This window comes from Alnus glutinosa, chromosome 10, assembly GCF_958979055.1.
Source record: "Alnus glutinosa chromosome 10, dhAlnGlut1.1, whole genome shotgun sequence".
Lineage (NCBI taxonomy): Eukaryota > Viridiplantae > Streptophyta > Magnoliopsida > Fagales > Betulaceae > Alnus > Alnus glutinosa.
The window spans coordinates 26,724,636-26,748,032 of NC_084895.1; the positions used below are offsets into that span (position 1 = coordinate 26,724,636).

The 23,397-nt window shown below is 34.9% G+C and overlaps 3 protein-coding genes across 4 annotated transcripts; 2 read left to right on the forward strand and 1 right to left on the reverse strand.

Moving 5' to 3' along the window:
• Nucleotides 1-266: 266 nt before the first annotated feature.
• Nucleotides 267-6,575, reverse strand: LOC133879985 (large ribosomal subunit protein uL1c). Its single transcript, XM_062318821.1, has 7 exons — nt 6,110-6,575; nt 5,173-5,352; nt 4,978-5,032; nt 3,441-3,568; nt 2,077-2,160; nt 743-868; nt 267-644 (listed from the first exon to the last, which is right to left on the reverse strand). Exons 1-7 carry the CDS (start codon nt 6,491-6,493, stop codon nt 507-509), a joined length of 1,095 nt encoding a protein of 364 aa, XP_062174805.1. The 5' UTR covers nt 6,494-6,575; the 3' UTR covers nt 267-506.
• Nucleotides 6,576-9,031: 2,456 nt separating this feature from the next.
• LOC133880274 (protein RETICULATA-RELATED 4, chloroplastic-like) lies at nt 9,032-13,108 on the forward strand. The gene is made up of 8 exons (XM_062319194.1): nt 9,032-9,695; nt 10,264-10,332; nt 10,774-10,905; nt 11,027-11,080; nt 11,173-11,217; nt 12,154-12,293; nt 12,523-12,648; nt 12,740-13,108. Exons 1-8 carry the CDS (start codon nt 9,165-9,167, stop codon nt 12,786-12,788), a joined length of 1,146 nt encoding a protein of 381 aa, XP_062175178.1. The 5' UTR covers nt 9,032-9,164; the 3' UTR covers nt 12,789-13,108.
• A 4,538-nt stretch (nt 13,109-17,646) lies between these two features.
• Nucleotides 17,647-20,234, forward strand: LOC133880338 (uncharacterized). 2 transcript variants are annotated; one of them, XM_062319292.1, is made up of 4 exons: nt 17,647-17,804; nt 17,913-17,965; nt 19,836-19,972; nt 20,049-20,234. In XM_062319292.1, the coding sequence occupies exons 1-3, from the start codon at nt 17,714-17,716 to the stop codon at nt 19,956-19,958; spliced, it is 267 nt and encodes an 88-aa protein (XP_062175276.1). In that variant the 5' UTR covers nt 17,647-17,713; the 3' UTR covers nt 19,959-19,972; nt 20,049-20,234. The 2 variants fall into 2 exon arrangements, with proteins under 2 accessions (XP_062175276.1, XP_062175275.1); XM_062319291.1 differs by having other exon boundaries at nt 19,836-20,234.
• The last annotated feature ends 3,163 nt before the right edge of the window (nt 20,235-23,397 follow it).

Below are 23,397 nucleotides of genomic sequence, written 5' to 3' on the forward strand. Positions count from 1 at the left end.
TAAATAACAAAAAATGCTACCAGATGGGCAGACTAAAAGTGTTAAATAGTTAAAAGGGAGATTGATTACAAATAGGGTGTAGCTCGAAGGGGTAATAGTAGTTTTTCCTAACAATTGATACTGATTTCTTCCTCCCCGTAGCATTTTCTTTAGGATGGGTTCAAGTTCTTAATCTATGAAATGGCATTAAGCAAGAAAACCAATTTTCATAGATGTTTTACACACCCAAAATTCCTGATTGCAAATCCAAAAAAAAAAAAGAAAAAGGCAGTAAAATTGATAATATTGATCAGAATAATAATACAAGGGCTTTTCAGGTCAGTGTAGAAGACGATGGAGTTTGCATATTTTTGTGACAGCTCTGACCCAGACAACCATCAGTCTTCCTATCTTCATATTAGTGACTCTCCTACCATCTTTACTAAATTGGCAATATCTCACAGAGGCACCCAAGGGGCTGGCTGATTAAACAAACTAAAGACAACATTTACAAAGTATGGTGTTCTTCAAACCTTCGACGGAGGCTTGTAATCGAGTGTCTCCCTTATATTCAACCGAATAGAAGGCCCCATTGATGAGCAAATGTGTGCGCTTTTCCAGTAAACACCTTTTGCACCCGTTGGCTTGTTGGCTTCTACAGATTTCTGTCAGATGAAAGGCAAAAATAATTAGAAAGATTTGTATGATGAGTAAATGCCTTTCAGATACCAGTGAAGTTCAGGGAAGATGGGGAAGAACGTACTACTGCAGCGAGCAAGTTAACAAGAAGGTCTTCTTCAGGAAAGTCAGCTTTTCCAAAAGGCAAGTGAACAATCCCAGTTTTATCCGCTCTGTATTCAACTTTCCCCTGCTTGAATTCTGCTATAGCCTGAAACACATAATAGAATGAACTTGCTTCATTTAGTTAAATCTATAGCTGCTAGCTAACCAAAAACCCATGTCATTTGCAATGCTGCTTTATTCACTAGCAAAAATGGTCTTGGTAACTTCAAAGATGTTAACCAACTTGGTTGTTTCTCCCCCAATTTCCCTCCCTTTTGTCATCATTACAATGTTCTTATCAGGCCATTCACACACACAATCCATAATTGCTTGCAAATCTCAGATGATTTTAATTTCCTTTCCGTTCCATTATTCTCACTTTGTCAGAGACTTGTACCTGTATGCATGTATTTATCATGAATGAGGAAAAATCTAAAAAGAGAGTTTCTGAACACCAGGTGAAGGTTCAGAATCAAGAATGAGGTCGACTGCCAATGCAAAAAGAAATGAGAAAATTACATTTGGATACCTCATCTAAGTTTTCTACTTCTTCTACCTGAGTTGGTTGCAAGTTTGGTCATTCCAAAAAGTCAGCCCAGTTTATGACAGATGTAAACTTCTCAAATATAAGGACAATATTCTCACATAGTTGGGGAACCATGTAGATTATAAAGCGGAACTGTTTCCCATTTAAGTTCAGAAACAAAAACAGAGAATATTAGCCTTTTCTTTAACCTTGGAAATTCCACCAATCAACCATGGCCTTCGTTCAAATCCTTGATCATCAGCCTCAAATCCACCTTCACAATCCAGCCATGCCTTATCCATTAGTTACATCCATAACTAACAATATTGCCATAATCACCAACAACATTCAACACAGAGATCAATGGATGCCTCAAGCCATTAAGCCAAATCAATCATTCATAAACAACCCACCTAGTCACCTAGTCATTTTCTCTTTAGGAAAACGAGAATGGATTTGGTTCCTAATTCCTAATTATGCTTATTAAGCACAATCAAAGTGATTTCTTTAAACTAAAAAATAGAAAACAAAACAAAAAAAATCAGTCTACGGATCATGGAAGCCCACCTAATTAAAGTTTCAACTTTCAACCATCATGGCTGGCCATGTAAAGTCACTAGAAGGTAAGGACAATGTTGCCTACTCATGTATAACCAATAAATAGGCCATAAAATGATGCAGTTAGTGGAAATTACTAAACTTGGAAGCACACTCTTGGGAATTGCAACCAAACGAGGATTCTGCTTGTAATTCTCCGAAAGAACGATGAGAGAGAGAGAGAGATGTACCTGAGGTATATTGGGTGTGACAGTACCGGCTTTTGGATTTGGCATCAGCCCTCGGGGTCCCAGAATCTTTCCTAGGCTTGCAACCTGATACAATAAGCAAATCCATGTAAGTAAAATCCGCGGGACAATTATGTTCTCTAGCTAGAATAAGGCCAAATCAAGCGCATATATACATTACACCGAACAACATGTTCACATACAAAATCAGATACAATCATCATTCAGAATTACTCATATTTGGCTTAGTGAAACTTTTTTTTCTGAATTTAGACCAGAGCAGCTTGTGCAAGTGGAATGATCACCTTTATGACTCCGTATGACCAAGCAACTTGACCCACAACAAGAACTAGTTGACTGAAATAAAGAAAAAGAAAAACAGAAGGTAGGCAGTTTTGTTTTCCGCTGGGGAATGTCTAGCATTATCTTTCTTTGTATTCTTCTAATTAATTGCGATGACAAGAGGGGCCGGGGGTTTGCTAATCATACCAAATTTGAGGTGGGAGATGACTCTAAGATTAAATTTTGGAATAACAAATGGTGGGAAAATCAGGCCCTCAAGGAAGCTTTTCCAGTTTTGTATAGTATAGTATAGCTTGCATAAAATATGCCTCTGGCGAATCATTTGGAAGTTTCTACTAGCTCCCATCAGTGAAACGTAAGCTTTATCAAAGCCGTTCATGATTGGGAGGTGGAAGTATTTGCTTCGTTCTTCAATTTGTTGAATTCCTCTAGAGCGGGCCGAGGAGGTGAAGATAAGCTTTTGTTGGGTCCCTTCTAAGAGAGAGTTGTTCGACGTTAGATCATTCTATAAAGTCCTTGTCCCCCATGATGGTACTCCTTTCCTTTGGAAGTGTATCCGAAGGAATAAGGTCCCCTTGAGAGCGGCGTTCTTTGCTTGGTCAGTTGCGCCTAGGGAAAGAAAATCCTCACCATGGATAACATTTTTTTTTATAAGTAATTTAATCTCATTAGTCAAGTGCAGAGCTCAACCCTAGTACACAAAAAGTATACAAGAGATCTCCCTATGGACTTATCATAAGGAAAAAGAAGAACAAACAGTTCAAAAATTCAGAAAAACTAGAGAAAAGCAAACTATTATGTACTGCTATCAAGTATCAAAAGGATCATGACGGACATCCCACCGTCCCCCATCAACACTTAGAAGCAATATTATTACCAGGCTATTTACTGATTTTCATTTAAATGAAATGGACATAATTCTTAACCATTTTATTTTCTAAGCAGAAACTTTCCAAAGCACTTTGAACATGAAAATGGTTAACATATCTGTTTTTCCTCTGGATATTTCAAATGCATAATGACAGTTAATATAAATGACTAGAACAAGATATTCAGAGCTACACCTTAGGCATCATATCCGGTGAAGCAATTAATTTGTCAAATTCCATAAATCCTCCTTTTATTTGTTCTATCAAGTCCTCTCCACCAACCAAATCAGCTCCTGCATTTTTTGCTTCATCGAACCTCTCACCTGTAGATGTTAAGCTGACCTTAAAAAGAGCCCAGGTAACAGAAAGGAAATGATAACAACAACAATTATAATTTTCATGTACATGCTGAAAGGAGAACTGGCACAAATCTAAAGTATCATCAGTTTATTACAAGGGAAAAAGTCCTATAAGGAATTAATTTCAATATATTACTTATCAAAAAAAAAAAAAAAAACTCTCTCAATATACTACACAGACTTAAAGCAATAAAGATGTATAGCAGAAAGCCTTTTAATAGAAAGAAGAAACTCAGTTAGTTTATACTTAGGAAAAACAGCTGACAACACCTAATAAAAGGAGATCCATGACGTCAAAATTTGAGAGGCACACGATAAGTTACAAATGGACCAACGTTTTAGAAAGTTGTCGAAAGACTAACAATCTCACACTTCACATCTGCATTTTTAACAAACCAGGAAATGTTAAAAAAAAAAAAAACCCTTTTCGGAGGTTCAGAATAAGGCCCCGTTTGAAAATCCCTCACCCCTCCCCTCCTCTTCGGAATTTTTTTTTGAATGATTGGAAAATAGGATTGATGTGATATAAAGTTGAAATAATTTATATGGAAAAGTGAAAAAAAATAAAATAAAATTGTATTGTAGGGAGTTTTTTATTTAAAAAGTAATAAAAAAGTGTTGATGTGATATTAAAAGTGAAAAAAAAAAATAAGAATGTTTTGAAGTTGATGTTTTTTGGGAGAAGTGAAAATAAGGGAAGAGGAGGGGAAAGTGAATTTCAAATGGGGCCTAAGTCAGTGTTCGGTGTTTATATAGATAACCACTAGAGAGGAAAACATGCTGCAAAAGTAACCCATATTTTTTTTTAGAAGTAATCGAAAATTCATTAAAAAACACAAGGGCAGATCCCAATTACACAAGAAGTATATAAGAACTTCAGTAAAGCAAGCAGTAATCTAGCCCTTCCAAGACAAGGGTAGATGCATAATGAGAATTTGAAACACCATTTCAGTGGGGATTTTTCCCTGCTCCAGGGCTGTAGATGTTGTCGGGTCAATTACACCATAGAAAAGGGAAATCACAATCTCAAGTACGACATAACCCATCTATTTACAGCCACTAACGCAGAATCTTTTGCATGGTAATACTCTTATATTTTACATACGCTCTTAAATAGTTAGCAACACAAATACACCCTAAGTTTATGTAAGTGGTGCCAAATATTTTTTGATAAATAACTCATTTTGTTGATAAGCGCAGAGGGGCGCAACCCTAGTACACATGATGTACACGTGGTGCCAAATTGATTCATTTCCTTTTGCACATGCTCCTTTAACAAGAAAATTTGGTATCTTAGTGATCAAAAAGACATTGTACTAAATTAGATATGATCAATTGTAAAAGAAATGGGTATAAAGAATCAAAGTAATTACCTTGAGTAAGAACAGCGACTCTAACAGTCTGTCCAGTTCCCTTGGGCAGACTTACCTAATACAATATTTGGAAAGAAGAAAGTAAGGAGAAAAATAAAGAGCCATAAAACATGACATGGATATATATCAGTGTCAAGCAGTTAACGTGAACAGTACTATACTTTCCCATAATCAAATGAAGACCAGAAAACTCACGGTTGCCCTCAGCTGTTGGTCATTGTATTTTGGATCAATGTTTAGGCGGAAGTGCCCTTCAACCGTTTCCACGAACTTTGTACTAGCCATTTGCTTTACCAAAGATATTGCAGTGTTTAGGTCATATTCTTTTTTGTTTTCCCTCAACTTTTGAATTTCCAAGAATCTCTTAGACCTCGTCTGACATTATTGACAAAACAAGTTTTAGTTTAGGAAAATCGAACAGCTTCATTCACATAGTATTTAATAGTACAATTCCATCATCAAAGAATTAAGCGATTAAAGAAAACTGAAACTGCTAACACAACTGAAAGTAAACACAACTTCATGAAATGCTACAATCACAAAATTTCGTAAAATTTCAGTTACCGATGGCTTCCATTTTCTAAATTACCTAAATTTAAAGTGATTAATTCTATAACAACGATATGCAAACTAAGATGGCCATATCAATTTTTCACAGGGCATTCAAATACACCCTAATCACTCAATCCATTCAAAACTTTAGAAACCAAAGCAGCCAACAAAAGAAATGGTAACCAACAATAGACTGCCTCTCTTCAGAAGCAACAGATGGTATTTCTTAGACTAAAATTCTGAAATGATAATCCAGCAAAACCCATCAATCAAGTCTCTTAATTAACACAGAGTTCATGTAATGGTAACAAGAAGAACAGAGAGAATAGCAACAACAAGAAAATCATTAGACGCACTCTTTCTCGTAAAAACCAAAGGACAGACGAGAAAACATTAGGCCTACTCTGTCTGTAAAAATTGGCAACAATTTCTGAAATTGAAATCCCAGACCAGTAATAAAAACCTAAACTAAGCAAAACCCAACAATCAAAAACTCAATAAACCCAAAATTTTTTTTTAAAAAAAAATCACAAAACCAAAGACACAATCACCAAAAGCTCACAACTTTCTTCTCACATACTCTATCTCTCTTCAAAGGCAACGCAGCCTTCCCTTTCTTTGGCTTTGGCACAGTCACTGTCCCAGTCCCAGTCCCAGGCCCAGCAACCCCTTCCACTTCTTCCTTCTCTTCCACAGCGTCAGCCACCTCTGCCTCAGCAGCCAAAGCAGAAACAACAACATGGGTATGGTGGGAAGCACCATGCTTGGCTTCCCTCTGAAAATTTACATTGACCCACTTGCTTAGCCTTCTCTCTCTGTGATTCAAGACCAGAGGGTACAGAGAAAAAGTGGTAGATAGTGGTTTGGGCTTGAAGGAGATGAGGGAGGGGGTGATTTCTTGGGGGTGTACTGATGAGGCGGCGTACGTTAGCATCAGGGATGAGTGTGTGGTACATGTCGCCATGGTTGAGCTCTGTCTCTGTGTGCGCGTTAATCGTTATGGAAGTGGAAAGAAGCTTTTGTTATCCATCCATACATATAAAATGGAGATGATAAGAGGCGTTGCTTGTGTGTTGTCTTTTTTGTATTGTGTACCATTATTTCAGTGTACTATAGAAAATTGGGAAAATAAAATAAAATAAAATGATTTGGATAAAATTACTAAACTGAAAATGATTAAAAAAAAATGTTTTATTTTTTAAGTTGTTTGTTGATACTTCTTTTTTTCCAAAACAAAAATAAAAGAACAAGAAAAAAGTTAAATTAAAAAATATAACACAAGTTCCACCAAGATTGATAAATTTCACGAATATTCATATAACATTATAATTATTTATAAAATATAAAAATGTAACTTATATATACATGTATTTTAAAATTATGGTCGATCAAATTTTAAATTGTTAGAATAAATGTTACAATAGAGTTTGTAAAGTAAAATAATTTAACTCTTTGCTCAAACATGTAAAATTTGTAGATGGTAGATGGGATATACGGGGAAAATTTCACTTAATCCTCATGAATTTTCATTATGCACATTTGTAATTATTTTCGTAAACTTAAAAAACTATCAATTTTGTGTATTCATCTTTCAATTTTTATTTTTATTTTCAATTTCATCCATATGGAATTTTCTGTTAAATCCTATTGGAAATGTGTCAAAATTTCAAAGTATCCCTTATTTTTTTTTTAGGAAAAAAAAATTGTAAGGATTTATACGTTGCTTCGGATTCAACAGAATTTACAAAAATATCAACACATGAATCTTTGAAAATTTACACACACACACATAAATAAACAGGGAAATTTTTGGAAATTTGACAGGATTTAAAGAAATATCATAACGGATGGGTAAAATTATATATATATAAGAAAGAGGGATATACCAAACTAATAGTTTTTTAAGTTTAAAGGGGTAATTGCAAAAGCGGTGACAATTTAATGGATTAAGTGTTTCCCAATAATTCAAAAATAATAATTTATTCATATAAAGAAAAAAAAAAGTATTTTGTATTTCATATTATATTCTTAATTAAGTAAAATGTTTGTTATATTAAGTTGAGAAATGTTACATGCACTTTCAAATATTTATTTTCGAGTGCATACTCTTTGAAGTGGTAGTGAAAATCATTATCGGATCCAAAACCATCCCAAGCGGCCAAGCTCTCTCCCTCTCAAAGCTCTTTCCTTTTTCTTGTTTTTCTTTGACTCGGCAAATTTTACTTCCATTTTATCAAAAAGAGAAAAAAAAAAATTAATTTAATTTTTAACAAGCCACTTTTCTAAAGCAACTACACTTCGCTTTCTATTTTAACGGTCAAATTTTACTATTACTTTTTAAATATTTTTTTTAATTCTTTATTTATTGATTAAAAAAGAATGTTAGAGACTAAATTTTTTTTATTTTTTTATTTTTTAACATTTAGTGAGTTAACAGAAACGCTATAACAACTCACCAAATTTTTCTTCAATTTACTGAGCCGAGTACTCCAAACAAAAAGGCAAACTTCTTCAGCTGGGAATGGACCCATGCCTTGTCTTGCAGCGGATGGCTTGACTAAGATAAATGGTCCTTAATTTTGTGCCAATTTTTCTGGCTTCTATAAAGACACTTGTTGCATTCAGAGATTTGTATGTATTCAGAAGATAAAAAATAGTGGGATTTCAGTTCCAACAAGGTTGAAAAATAATCTCCTACCAAAAATACCACTCCCATTGGAGTTGTGTGAGACTAATAATTTGTATGAATGTCTACCTAGTATAAAGTATTCATTTGCTTTAGCAGTTTTGCGATTTGAAAACATTAAGGTGTTTGTTTCCAATAATATTCTACTTTTTTTCAAAAATAAATTATATTTTATTCAACTTTTTTAAAAAATTTTAAATTTTATCTCACAAAGTCAAACTTCGTAATTTGCATAGTGAATTCGAATAATATTCGGATTCAACACCCAAACGGACCAAAATTTATAAAAGAGCGTTCAAAAACGTATTTCGGTATTTAGAATTGTAGTCTATATCTTCCGCGCGAAAATATGAATATTTTTACCTTTTCAACAAACTCTTAAACATGACAACTTTTACAATTTTGGTTTAAAACATGCATTTAGCATAAGAGATTGCGAGGCTAAACCAATTCTAAGAGCTCGTTTGGTTTTGTTGTTTCAAAACGTGCAATTTAAAATTATTATTTTTAAAAGTGTTTTGATAAAATTACAGTTTGATATTTAAAATAAGTTAAAATTTACGATTTCAAAACGTAGATTTTTTCGTGCTTTCAAACTGTTATTTAAAAAAAAAATACATTCTCAAGTTATATACTTTAAGCAAATTTTGTTTAAAAAGGCTTCAAATTGAGAGGAAAATATTGTCTTTTGGAAAGTACATTAGATTGAATAAGATTACATAAGGTAAAATAAAAAATAAAAAATAAAAAATAAAAAATAAAAAAATAAAAAAAGAAAGATTACATAAGGTAAGGCCACGTTACACGTATATGGGTGTTGACGGTGAGTCTTTGGTAGTCATCACTCACCAGACGCGCGCCATATCTACTTTCTCCACCACCAAACAAAACCGAAACCATACTCCCCACGAGCCTCCCAAGTGATCAGTCTCGATCTCCTCCTTCTCCAATGGCAATCACCTTCTCCAGCTTCTCTCTTCCCTCACTGACCCACCGCAACCACAACCACGCCTCACCCCAAACCTTCAACATCATCACCCGCCGCTTCACAACCGCCGCCACTTTCAACTCGTTCTCCCCCTCTCTTACCTGCACTACTAACTATCCCAAGCCGACCGTCATCTACTCCACCGGAAACGGAAGCGGAGGAGGCAGAGGAGGTGGAGGAGGAGGAGGAGGAGGAGATGGTGGTGGCGGTGGTGGTGGTGATGAGTCGGAAGACCGTGACAAGAACAGAAGAGAGGCGGTGATGGCGTTGGGAGAGGCGGGGAGGTCGGTGGAGAGCGTGGACAAGGACTTGGCAGCTGCCATACAGGCCGGAAGAGTGCCGGGGTCGATTGTGAAGAGGTACTTTGAGCTGGAGAAGTCGGCGGTCTTCCGGTGGTTGCTTCAGTTTGGAGGGTTCAAGGAGCGGTTGCTAGCCGATGATCTGTTCTTGACCAAGGTTGGCATAGAGTGTGGCGTTGGGATCTTCACCAAGGTCTGGTTTATGCTTCACACTCTTACCATTCTTTGGTTTCTGCTTCACGGTGCGGGAGACATGGTTAAATCATACTTATCTTAAAAAGTTAAATTAATAGGAAATAGTAAATTTAATAATTTAATTAATACTTTAACAGACACGTGGAGTCTCGAGGTAGTGATATAATATGTTTGGATGAAAAAAATGTACATTATATCTACAACTTTTTGACATTAGAGAGTTAACTTTTTTTAAAAAAAAATATTAGACTTTCAACTATTTTACAACTCTTAATTATTTCACGTAGAAAAATGCTATACTTATAACTATTTTACAACTTATTAATACGTGTTATCACGTGATTGAAGGGTGTTTTAAAGTTTTTTTAGTAGTTAACGTGACTCTAATCACATGCTAACACGTGTCAACAAGTTGTAAAATAGTTGTAGATGTAGCAGCATTGCTCTTTGAACAGCCACACCCGTTTGTATGAAAATTGTAGGAAAAGGTCTAGTGCTAACAAAAATGTTCAGACAATATATACTTCTATGGACATGGAATACTACAACATTTATTTACTTTTCAGACTGCAGCAGAGTTGGAGCGGCGTAGAGAAAAGTTCACCAAGGAACTGGATTTTGTCTTTGCTGATGTGGTACGTTCTTGTTGATTACCTGAATATTTTGTTAATCCCACAAGAATCTGTTTCTCTTATGTTGTATGTGATTTCCTTCAGGCTCTTAGGTAGATAGCAGAAAAATTGATAATTTTATTACCCTAGCAGATTTCAGGGGCTTTGACAGTAAAGGCTTTGTTGAATTTAGTTGAGTTAGAATATGGGATCTAATTTGTTCTTGTCCAATTTAATTTTTTCCCATGCTACCCTTAACCCAATAAATAAATAAAAGGAAAAAAAAATGGTTCTCACATGCTACATATGTATTTAGTCATTCCTCCCAGGATGTTGCAGGATTGCAAAGTTTCTGGTTATATTCTTCACTCTTTTTTGTTCTTAACTTGATATTGCTTGGTTTCTTATTATTTCATTTCAGCAATCAATAGATTTGGTATCTTTCTGATTTACTTGTTGTCTTAGGTGATGGCCATTATAGCAGATTTTATGCTCGTCTGGCTTCCTGCTCCTACCGTTTCTCTCCGTCCACCTCTTGCAGTCAGTGCCGGATCTGTTGCTAAGTTTTTCTATGGCTGCCCTGATAATGCATTTCAGGTTATTCTTTGTATAAGTATTCACTTATTTGTTGGGTGTTTCAGGTTTTTGTTTTGACACTCAACTGTAACATCACATGAACCTAATAGTCAATTATTTGCTTTTGATATCCTGTCCGCAGGTGGCTTTGGCAGGAACATCTTATTCATTTTTACAGAGAATAGGTGCAATAGTGGTATGTATAGCATGATTTTTATTTTTTATTTTTTATAGCTTTACTTTACATAAATCAGAAATTCAGATGGCATATATCAATCTCTTATGCAGCGTAATGGAGCCAAACTATTTGCAGTTGGGACTGGCGCATCTCTGGTTAGTGAAAAATTAACTTACATGTTTTGAAATGCCCCATATGTAGTTTTCTTTAAGTTTTAGGTGTATTATCTTTTGAATTTGACTGTGAGACTTTTTTGTGCTCTATTGTCTCTAAGAACGTAAAAGATTGTTATGCTTAACTCCCTTAAGTCAATGGGAGAATTTGTCTTCTATTTAAAATGAATCACATGCAACTCATCAGTTCTTACACGTTACAAGTACACTTATTAAGACTCTACACCTTAGCAATTCTCCACTACACATTATAAACTCTTCTACTTCAAGTGATTTATATCTCACGTAACTCCTCATTATTACTCTAACTCTTATGACTTTTGTGTAGTCTTCTGACTCTTCTTATCCTCCTAGAATTCTGTTCCAATATTGTCCATCAATAGGGGATTTGGTTCCATCTACAATCCACATGCATAATGAATGAGAGAAATGCTATAATTGGTGCTCTCTCTGAGCATATTTTATTTATTCTGTTAAAACTCTTTCTATTTTTCAGGTATTCTTTGTGGAAAACTTATTTTTGGAGTATGTTCCCATACTTATTCACAATTAGATGCACCAAATTTCTGGTTTGAAAACTGGAAACATGGTGCACCAGGGCTATCTCATATTTTATTTATTGTTTTATAGGTTTTGAATTTGATGGCAGTTGACAAGTAGAAGTGTAGTTATCAAACAAATATATTATACGAGAAAAATGCATAAGAGAATCATCTATTCTATGAGGTGTTTTCTTAATCAAGAGATTGGATCAGCGATTAAGGACTTCTAGAGATTGTTTTAATGCATAAAATGCTGTTGATAAATCATTTGCTGGCGAAGCAATGGATATCTAAGTTCCACTTGTCCGATATTTTGGTATGTGACTATGATATCACTATCTATTTGGTGTCATATGACTGATAGAAGCATTTTCAGGTTGGTACGGGTATAACAAATGCATTGATTAATGCACGAAAAGCTCTTGATAAATCGTTTGCCGGTGAAGCAGAGGATGTGCCTATATTATCAACCAGTGTTGCATATGGTGTCTATATGGCAGTTTCTAGCAACCTAAGGTATGTGGTTTAATACTCTAATACAAATAGGCATCTATAATTAACCTCAGCTTCTAGGAATTTGCCATTTTCATCTGTATTTGAAATCCTATGCCAAGGATCACAAATCTAATATTATGGATTAACTGTCATTTAAAAAAACCCATCAAATTGAGAACTTTCAACTTGATCATCATCTCAGTGTACAGCTAGTTTGGAGGACAAATTATATGCTTTCTTTGTTCAACAGGTACCAAGTACTCGCCGGTGTAATTGAACAACGAATCCTGGAACCCTTGCTGCACCAGCACAAGATTATACTGGGTGCTATTTGCTTTGTTGTTCGAACTGGCAACACATTCTTGGGGTCATTGATGTAAGATTTGATCTCTCCTAGGATGACATTCTTTTAGGTTATTGTACTTCCTCTTTATGCTTCTCATTGTCTGTATATCTTCTGTAAACAGGTGGGTGGATTACGCACGCTGGACTGGAATCCAAAAGATTCGGGACTAGTGCAAAAACTCAGTTGCATCATTGTTATAAGTAAATTTTATATTTGAATGGGTATCTTTCTTGTGGAATCGCAGAGGACGATGGCAGATCAATTTGGGTGTAAATTGTATATTCTGTGGCAAAATTCTGGCTGTAAATTGTCTTAGTTAATGTTATAGGCAGCTAGAATTTGCTTGTATTCCTGAATGTCAGTCACTAGGGGACAACTGCAGAAAAATTCAACTAGTAACAAGTAGATGCCACATTGTATATAGAGTGGCATTGTATGAACTACGCAGATTGAAGGTTTAATATTATTTGTTAGATTGGTGGTGTTCGAAGATTGCAATGTAATGTTTGCTGTGGTGAATTGGAAGCATTGTATGGTAACATCTTTGTCAATTTAAATTTTCAATTGCAAGGAAATTATAATTGGTTCACCTCACAGTATGTTTGGAGAGTAACATCCATCCATGCTTTGGTTTTAATTGATCTTATCCCAATGTAGGCCTCCTTGTCCTGCTTGCACCCAAAATAAAAGGACAGTAATTTAAATAGTATCTGCAATCAAACAAGCAGTACTTCTTTTAATTTAAACATGATTATTCAAAAAGTTGGGGGCAAATTTTTCCTTGGTGTTAAGAAGGGTAAGCCTTTTTACATAGTTATGTTGTACATTTATGCAGAGAAACACTGCAAAATCACACACAAAGAACAAATCACCAATCCCAATTCACCAGGAAAATATAAAGTATTCTTTTGTACATAAATGCATCCTTTTTTGGCTGAGGAACCAATACAAAAAGGAAGATAATGAAAAAAATAAAAATAAAATAAGCAAAATTGGCAACCAATATCGCAAAATAAAGTTGCACACCTCTAAGTATTTAGAAAACAGACTGCCCACTTCATGATTACAGAGTTCTTTCTTAACAAGCCATCTCCAATATCTTAACAGAAACCATGACAATGCTATATACATGCATAAATATATCTTTCATTTTGGTGCAGTTTTATCAATAATCAGCAAAGTTGAAAAAAGTAATCACCACTCTAGGCACAGTCTTCACAATTAAGAATGCTAATGCTGTTTTTGAGAACTTTGTAGATGAGGAGGCAAAGGTTATTTTGAATATCCCGCTGAGTCCTTTTTTCCCTCAAGATCGAATGATTTGGCTGGGTACTTTTTCTGGGATCTTTTCAGTAAAGAGTGCTTACCATATGGGGAAAGAGTGCTTACCATATGGGAAAAGAGTTCAAGGAAAAAGCAAGGGGCCAATGTTCAGTTGTTTCTAAGGAGCCAGAAGTGTGGAAGGCTATCTGGGGCTTGAGAATTCCAAATAAGGTGAAACTCTTCACTTGGAGAGCCTGTCACAACTTATTGCCCACAAAAGCAAACCTTTTTAGACGAAAAGTGGTGCAAGAGCCCTCATGTCCCTGCTGTGGAAGGGAAGAAGAAACTCTTTTGCATGCTTTGTGGTCTTGTCCGGCTTCCCAAGATGTTTGGGGTGATAACCTTTCATGTTTCCATAAATGTAGCTCCAACTTGACAAGTTTTGTTCATCTTCTGGAATATAGCCTCCAAAGATTCAACTGTGAAAAAGTGGAGCTTTTGACAGTTGTAGCTAGAAAAGTTTGGCTCCGTAGAAACTCTTGGATTTTTGAAGGGTTTTTTCAACCTCCTAAGAAGATATGGGAAGAAGCTCTCTCCTCTTTAGAAGATTTCAAGTCCAGCATGCATTCTGATGGAAGCCCTTTATTTTGTCCAGAAGTTGGCTCTCCTTCCAGGTTCTCTTCTTGGAAGCCCCCTCCACATGGTAAAATTAAAGTGAACTGGGATGCTTCTATTAATCCCAAGGAAAAATGTATTGGGGTGGGAATTGTTGCAAGGGATAGTAGAGGGGAGTTTATGGGTGCTCAATGTTACTCGTTTCTTTTGGATACTGATCCTAGAACTGCAGAATCCTTAGCAGCCTTATATGCAGTCTTGTTTAGCAAGAGTTTTGGCTTCTTGGAGGTTGTTTTTGAAAGGGATGCTTCTCAGGTAATTTTTGATATCAACTCCCCTCCTCCTTATTTTTCCAAGGCTGGTCAGTTCACGAAAAGTGTTATATTGGAATCAAAAAGCTTGCGGTTTGTTTCCTTTGTTCATGCTCCGAGAGAGTTAAATGAAGTTGCTCATGTGTTGGCAAAGACCGCAATAGTGCGTAAGTTAAATTTCTGTTGGATGGAAGTAGTCCCAGATTGTATTTCCAGTTTGATTCTTAGGGAGAAAGAGTTTCATCCCTAGATCCCTGTTATTGGGATTATGATTTGTATTTTTTTGAGCAGTTAGCAATGAAGTTGTTCTTCTTTGTTTTAAAAATAAAAAATAAAAAATAAAAAAAATACTGCAAAATTGTTTGATGATAGCCATTATAAACTGCCAAAAAAAGAAAGAAAAAATTAGATATAGCAAAATAAATATTATCAATCAACTTATTGAATATGATAGCCATCATAAACTGTCCATAAGATGGCTTAAGATCACTGTGCAGATGCCAACATTATCAAAGGATCAAAATTCAGTTACATATCATTCATTTAACTTCTAGAGATTAAAAGCAAAATTTATGTAGGATGAGGATTACTAATCAAGCATGTTCCTGGTGGGCCTGATTATCCTGCTCCTGCTAATAGTCCAGAGGCCTCCTGAAAAACATGATTGCTGCTTGTTCAGTTAATTTCTTGAGAGTATCAAGACACAAAGAATACAAAATCAAATACACATATCAGTTTACTAACATTTCAAAAAATGTGAAAAAAATAATAGAACCTCTAATTACTTGCTTTAGAGAGGAACCTCTTCTTGGGATGCAGTTTTGCCACTTCCAGGAGGAAGCCCCGAGTTTCCCATGATGGAAATTGAAGAAGAGACTAAAGCAAAAGAACTGAGGGGGAAATAATTTGACCTTTGGATATATTTCTTGAAACTTCTCTTTCATTTAAGTAAAACTAGGATAAAATGGGAGAAGGGGAGCCTTTCACTGATTCTCCTCGTTTGGGTCATAGATGAACCTGTCATCAATCTCAACCAAAGGGATGTGTGCTATCTTGAACCACTCTCATCCATGATCTTTCTGGAAGAGTTCTTTCAGCATAGGACACTTTTTAATATAAAGCTCTTGGAGTGAGGGAGGAAAGCCATCCTCAAGAAAGAAGGTGAGATTTTCAGAGTCATTGATACTCAGTGTTTCAAGAGAGGTTAGGAAATGAAAGCCTTTGGAAGACAGGTATTTCAAATTTGGAAAGTTTCTGATGGTGAGGTTGGTTAGAGAGGCAGGCAACATCATCTCTGGAAAGGACACCCGATGCGGACATCCACCATTATTTCAAGTTCTTTGAGAGAGGTAAGCTTGTGTAAACCCCACTCAAGCAAGGCCTCAGTGATGTTGCAATCCCAGATTTCAAGTGATGTTAGGTTGGAGGGAAAGCCTTCTTCCGGAAAGGATACAATGCCTGGACATTTCCAAATCTGCAATTCTTGAAGAGAGGTGATGTTGTGTATGTAGTTGGGAAGGGTCTGCATTTTCTCACAATCAGAAATCCACAGCTTTCTGAGGTTACCAGGGAGCAACCCTCTGTCCGGGAAGTAAACAAGACTTGGACATTCGCAGACATAAAAAAGATTTAAATGGTTGAGGGCGTGTATGCCCATAGGCAAGGATTTAAGGTTTCTACAAGTAGATATCTCAATGCATTCAAGAGAAGAGTTGTGATGGAAGCTCTTCGCTCTCCACAATCTCTAATGCTGAGGGATGTAAGTGTTGCAGGTAATTCTCCGCTTGATGTTAAGGATTTAAGGGATGGACAACCCATAATGCTCAAGTACTTAAGAAGATATGTGTTGCGACTGCAACTGTTGGTATCATGCTCGTCAAGCAAAAGCAGCATATTCTCACAATACCATATCTCTAGCCGCTTTAGAGTTGTGGGGGTAGCTGGCCTACTGCAAAGTGCTTCAGCGAATCACAGCTATAAATATCAATGCGCTCAAGGTAGAGGAAACAAAAAGAGTTCGTTTATCTGAAGAGCCTTACAACAGAAGATATGATTGCTAATTAGAGCCATTCCAATCAGATAGACTGGTGTAAATTTATTAGAGGAAGCAAAAACCACAAGATGTCAGCCAATCACTCGAACACTCTTCTCTACATACACGCTCGAGGAAGAGTGTTAGAATATTAATTAAATTAATAATTTTTTATAAGTTTAAAACTTTTGGAATAAGTGTTAATTTAACAATCTTGTTGTTCCAAATTGACTTTCATTCCAGTTTCTTTTCTATCTTTTGCATGCATGCATTATAAACATATAATTGCAAATTTTTTTATTTTATTTTATTTTTTTTATTTCAAATAATTAGTGTAAGATGTTCCCTGGGATTAGTAAGTGGATATGCTCCTTATATTTTTGGTCGAGGTCAGGCCCGTTGGATGGTTAGGCCAATTAGGGCATGCATCACCCTTGATGAATTTGGGGGTGGTTGGCCACCCGCAATAATTAAATACTTTTTTCTTAAAGAAAAAAAAAATGTCATGTGGGATTTTTTTTTAATAATTTTGATTCTATTCTGATTATCTTTTGTTACCAATTAAGAAATAACTATTCTATTCCACACTTCTTAATTTTTGATAATAATTATTTATTTTTCTAATTATTATTATCAAAAATTAAGAACCAAATGAAGCCCAAAGCTTAGAAACAAACGAGTGGGACCAACAAAGGCAAGTTTGGTCTTTCAAGAGCGTTGGGGCCAATTCATGGTCTGGGTCTAGAAAAAACCTTGACCTCAGTCCATTTTCTTTATAATGGGCCGAATTCGGGCCCATTCCCTGCATCGAAATAAACCCTAACCCTAGCAAAAACCCACAACACAGAATCAGGAGAGAGAGAGAGAGAGAGAGATGACGCAGAAAGCAAAGCTATTCAAAGGCCAACAGAAGAAGAAATCAATCCCGCCAAACCGCCATGGCAAACTCCCTCAAACCCGCAAAGGTACCCATCTCTCTCTGCGTGTGTATGTGTGTGTGTTTGTCACTTGAAAATTCTTGTAATTGCCGTTTTTTTTTTTTTTTTTTTTTTTTTTTTTTTGGGTTTTGGCAGGGAAGAGAAATGTGAAGCCGTCAAAAATGACCAAGGAGATGGATGCTGATCGGGTATGTCCCATTTCGGTCTCACATTCCCATAATTTTCCCCTTACCTTAATTTTTTGTTTTCTTTGCTTTTCCGTGTTACTTTAGGTATGTTGTGGTATAGGTTAATGGGTTCTGTGACGTGAAAGTACTAATGGGAAAAGTTTATCTTAAGATGACTTATCAAAAAAAAAAAAAAAAAAAGCTCTTGAGATGAATGTTATGAATAAAGTACGAGGAAGTTTTCAATTTTCTTCACTTAAAGGAATAGACTATATAAGTTTCTTGAGGTATTATTCTGAGCCGTGAATGTTATAGTCTTGACTTGGTGTTAGGTTTTTTGAATTTTGCTTCCATTAGAAGCTGTTAGGCAAGTTAGGAGGCTGTTTAATGAGTGGATTATGTTTGGTGTTTTTCTTTTTTCAACAGTGATGAGGATCCTGGAGTGGTATTGTTTCGTTTTCATCATTTTAGTGAAGGTCTGAAATGCAAATAGTTAACATCTCGTGGTAGTAATGGCAGAGTTGTATTTTGAGGCAGGATTTGAAAGGAATGCCAATTTTCTCTTTATCTTTAGGTCCTGAAGACAGTGGTGTTAATGGGTAGTTTTTGTGAGGTAATCTAGGATGGTCTGGGTTGTGGGCTGAAAGTGGTCCTTTTGCTGTTGGCAGATTCCTAATGGCTTGTGATGGAGATAAAGATATTCTTCTTGGGTATAAGATGTGATGGAGATGCATTGTTTCTCTTGTTTATTTCTGCAAGCATGGTACAAGGGTGTATTCTTCAACTTTTAGGGGATTTGAGGGGAAGCTTATATTAAAAAAGAAAAGAAAAGAACAAAAAAAAAACAAGGATATTCTTTATTGGTATGCAGAAGCTCTCTGTTTTGTGGAGCTTGGAGTAGATTGAATTCGTAGTTGATTTTACCTCTGTTTGTCTTTTTGCACTTCTTAGCTTGTTTAACTTTTATTTCTAGGCAAGTGGTTGGAACAGTAATCATGCCGTGCCTGTCTTGTCATTCTTCTAATGCTGCTAGTCTTTTGGGTATCAAGTACTCAAGTACCCTGTTGTTTTTATCTTTGAGAAAACTTAGCGGCATCAGCCATTTGAATTGTGTTTATTGATTCATAATGATCATCACCATGTTGGTGATTCCATCTACTTAATATGACAAATGGGTATTCAGACAACTTATTCAGTTTAACGTCTTCTTATTCAATTCCTTTATATAATTGGTCAATTAGGACAAGTCACCGTCGGTAATAATCTAAAATTCATTCAATGCCGTGTTTGGGTTTTAGGTGCACCACAAGATTGTTATGTGAATGATTTCACAAACACATAACGAGATAATTTGTTAGGTTTTGAGGGAACCTAGACCCTTTAGATTCATTAAAAAGAATCTAAACATTTTCAAACACAAGGTTTGAAATTAATTTTCTGCATACATTCTCATTATTTCATCATGCTTAATAGAAAATATTACAACCATAGAGGTGAAAATAAAAATAAATATGGTAATCAAATTTGATTTGATTACCATCAATTACAATCAATCCTCTAAAAAGTAATTATCCTATAAGGTAAGTATCAAATCATAACATATATTCTAACACAAGGAAAATATCCTACCATATTGTATATTCTAATATTAATATCTGATCCGCATAGAATTTCATTTTCATAACATTACTCTTTTTTGTTAAATTCTCTGAACATGGGTTTTGCTGCCCTTCATGTCATTGCATAAACTGCACTTTTGAACGCCGAAGTTGTGTCTTCAGCAATGGAGCCTTCAGAATATGTTTTTTTTCTGTTTATTTTTCATAAATACCTAAGAATTTATTTACTTAAATCGGTGATGAAGGTTTCCTTTTTGATTTGATTGAACCAGGAGCTTAGCAAGTTCATTAATCACTGCAATGAGGTGAAAGCAGCCACTGCTGCTAACAAGGAAGGTGGCCAACTAAGTATTGTCAAGCCATCGCCAGAGTCGACTGCTGGTGAGAAGAAATAGTAGATTATGGATGTAAAGAGTGATAGATTGTCTTACTTAACAAAAAAAAAAAAAAATGATAGATTGTCTTACTTATCAAAAAAAAAAAAAAAAGAGTGATAGATTGTCTTGAAAGGTGATGTTAATCAGCCCTCATGTTGCAATATCATTTTTCATTCCGCTGTTCATGTTGCTTGTATCATAAGAGGAATGCCTTGGTGATATAATATTTTTAGCTTGTTTAGCTTCGTGGACTGAATTTGTTAGAAATGCAGAGGTCTTGCAGTTTTTGAGATTGATCGATATCTTGTGATTGAAATCGTTAAGGAAATGAAATCTAAGCAGTTTACATGCTCGGATTGTGAAATCTGAGTGCATTTTCTGCTATAATGACCATTAGCTAATGCACAATGGACTTGCCAATTGAAACCTCAAACCTCCCATTGTTTGATGAAAAGGAAAAAGTGGGAAGTACCGAAGTACTTTCTTGTTCACATCCAGACACCGTCTTGGCGTCTTCTCTCATCAATTTATTTTGAGTAATGATAGAGGTATTAAATTTTTTACTAAGGGATGTATACGAAGGGTTTGTTTGGGTTTGTGATTTCAAAAATAGCGATTTAAAAATGTGTGATTTGAAAATGTGATTTTTAAAAAGACAATTAAACGTTTAGTAAAATCGTAGTTTAGCCTTTAAAATTGTAAATTAGCTTTTAAAATTTTGTGTTTTTAAAAAAAATCATCTTACCTACGATTTGAAAAAGCAGTTTTTTGTATTTTCAAATAGCAATTTTTTAAAAACTCAATTTTCAAACGGTTCATTTTTTGCGATTTGGTTTAAAATTGTATTTTTTGTTTACGAGATCGCAATCTCAAATGCACTCTAAGATGATGTGGAGTTTATTCATTGGATATAATCAAAACAATTAATAAAAATAAATGTTACGAGTACTAATGAATAAGTTCTACATCATCTTAATATCTATCTCTTAATAAAAGATGTACCTTTAGCATTACACATTTATTTTCTCTTTCGGTGGACTTTGACTCACCCACATGTCACCATAATCCGCGCCTCATCTTCATCGATTATTTCTTTAATTGGCGTTGAACTAAGCTTGTTTTAAATAAATTTGAGCACTGCTATATTTATAACTATAAGATGAGCGTTATGATCTCAATCAGTTGAGGACTACATCTCACGAAGAGGAAGTATCAGTTTGAATCTCCCAATTATAATAAAAATAAAAAACTTACAAAACATCAAAATTATCTCAAAATTATATTTCTATTTTACAACTATTTGAAATGTTGATTTGGCATTCTGACCTATCCTAAATCAATTTTTATTTGAAAAAATAAAAAATAAATTAAAGATAGGTTGGAATTGACACAAAATTATGAGATACGAGATAGTTGTGAGAGATGAAAATTAGGCTTTCTTAAACTTGGTAGTGAAAGGAAGATTTGAAATGAAGGGCGCAGAGGGATAGCCCACGCGTCCGACCGTGAGGATGTCCTCTTCATAACCTTTTGCCGAATACGATAAAGAGAAATGATAAACGGACAGGTACGTCAGACAAGATGAGGTGGATCCGAGTCATCCTATCTGACGGTTGAGGCCCACCCATCTGTTGTCACCCTCTTCTCACGCCACACGAGGACTGTAACAGTAGCACATGACCAAATTTAATGCCCATAAGTAAACCTCTAATTCCCAAGCTGTTTCCATGTTTGGGACCTTCCTAGAGGGGACCAACATTCTAAGTCAATTTCAGTCTTTATTATGCAATTTAATTTAATTTAATTTAATTTTTTTTTTTAAGTTTTTCTCTAATTTTTATGTAGATTTTCCTCGCAACCCACATATTAATTAATTAACGCCGTGTTATATTAGGCTAATCAATTAATGTTAGATTACTCTAATTTGAGTACAACACAAGGGCTGTAATTTGATGAAGGACTATAATTGTATTAAAATTTTATTAACTCAACCGGTAACGTTTTAAACTCAGAAGAAAATTAAACCTATAGTTGTTTGACGCCGTTAAGAGAACTGCCCAGTGGGGAGCGTCTTCTCTAGTTCTCTGGCGAGTTTTTCAAAATAAGAAGTAATCGGAAAAAAATTTCAATGCCCCTTCATTTTCCCAAAAAAATAAAAAAATAAAAAAAATCAAGTTCTGAATATCCCTCTCTTCTAGTTTGATATGTTATATGTCAGATGTATACGCTATGTGATACAATTATTTTAAATTAAAAAAGATCATAACCCAAGGGTGGTCAATCACCTCATTTTTTTTTTCTTTTAAAAAAAAATGAATTTTTATTTAGAGTATATTTATAATTTAAAGTAACTGTGCCATGTGACACATAAAATTAGCACATAATGTTTTAAGTGAGAAGTACGTGAAATTAATTGATGTGACATACTGTTAATTAATTATACAGTAGGTTGACAAAATAAACTATTTAAAACCAGAGGAACGCTTAAGAACTTAATTGTTTAAATTGAAAACTTGAGGATTAAAGTCAAAATCTCGCTAATCAAATATAGACTTTTTTTAAAGAAGATGAGTGGGGTTTGCCAAACAAAGCCCACAATCGTCTACTTTATTCAATTTTTTCTTTGGCCAAGATTCTAATGGTTTCTAGTATTTGTATTATTCTATACCCAAGAAAACAATAAGAATGTATTCTAAATATAGTTTTTAGGAAGCCAGCTAAGTAACTTTACTCAATCAATATATATATATATATATATATATATATATATATATATATATATATATATATATATATATATATATATATATATATATATAGAACATGTTTATATAGAATAAAATTCCATGATTGAGGTATCAAAAATATAATCAAATTTTAGAATCAGAAGTCATTTTCATTTGTTTCTCCTTTTCTATCTTTTATAAGTAAGATTGCACTAAATAAATAATAATAAAAAATCTAAATAAACTAAAAATGAGTTACATAAATGGTTACAATACACTTAAAATTCAACCTTATTTCGACATCTGCACGAAGATTTTAATAGATCAGGTAGTAGCCAATTTTTCCTTTTACCTAAAAAGGAAACAAACCATATGTCGTGTCGGTAGATTTTTTAGGTAACTCACGGCGGAGAAGGTGTGAGAGAGCACCCTTCTCCTCCATCACAAGGGCAATTAACATTAAATGTCACCTAACGCTCGACAAATGAAAAGTTACCGGGAATATCCTTTACCAGAGCCGATAATCTTCCCCCAATGAACTCATAACATGTAAACCAGTAATTTAAAAGGTAACCTACCACTATTAGCTATTTGTGAACCATTTAATTAAAGAGGCTTTGGAGTTTTGTTTCCAAGGTTACTTCTGTTCCCGAGTCACCCAATTGAAGCAATGAATGGATATAAATGACATTGGCCTCACAACGTCCTTCAGTACTACCAAGAGCATCTCC

What these genes read in the sequence shown, in the direction of transcription:
- LOC133880338 (XM_062319291.1), top strand. Translation starts at nt 17,714, where the DNA reads ATGACGCAGAAAGCAAAGCTATTCAAAGGCCAACAGAAGAAGAAATCA. An exon ending in ACTCCCTCAAACCCGCAAAG is followed by an intron (nt 17,805 to 17,912) that starts GTACCCATCTCT and finishes GGGTTTTGGCAG; the next exon opens with GGAAGAGAAATGTGAAGCCG. An exon ending in AGGAGATGGATGCTGATCGG is followed by an intron (nt 17,966 to 19,835) that starts GTATGTCCCATT and finishes TGATTGAACCAG; the next exon opens with GAGCTTAGCAAGTTCATTAA.
- LOC133880274 (XM_062319194.1), top strand. Translation starts at nt 9,165, where the DNA reads ATGGCAATCACCTTCTCCAGCTTCTCTCTTCCCTCACTGACCCACCGC. An exon ending in GCCCTGATAATGCATTTCAG is followed by an intron (nt 10,906 to 11,026) that starts GTTATTCTTTGT and finishes TCCTGTCCGCAG; the next exon opens with GTGGCTTTGGCAGGAACATC. An exon ending in TTGGGACTGGCGCATCTCTG is followed by an intron (nt 11,218 to 12,153) that starts GTTAGTGAAAAA and finishes AAGCATTTTCAG; the next exon opens with GTTGGTACGGGTATAACAAA.
- LOC133879985 (XM_062318821.1), bottom strand. Translation starts at nt 6,493, where the DNA reads ATGGCGACATGTACCACACACTCATCCCTGATGCTAACGTACGCCGCC. An exon ending in ACCAACAGCTGAGGGCAACC is followed by an intron (nt 5,033 to 5,172) that starts GTGAGTTTTCTG and finishes ATATTGTATTAG; the next exon opens with GTAAGTCTGCCCAAGGGAAC. An exon ending in CACCGGATATGATGCCTAAG is followed by an intron (nt 2,161 to 3,440) that starts GTGTAGCTCTGA and finishes TTATTGTATCAG; the next exon opens with GTTGCAAGCCTAGGAAAGAT.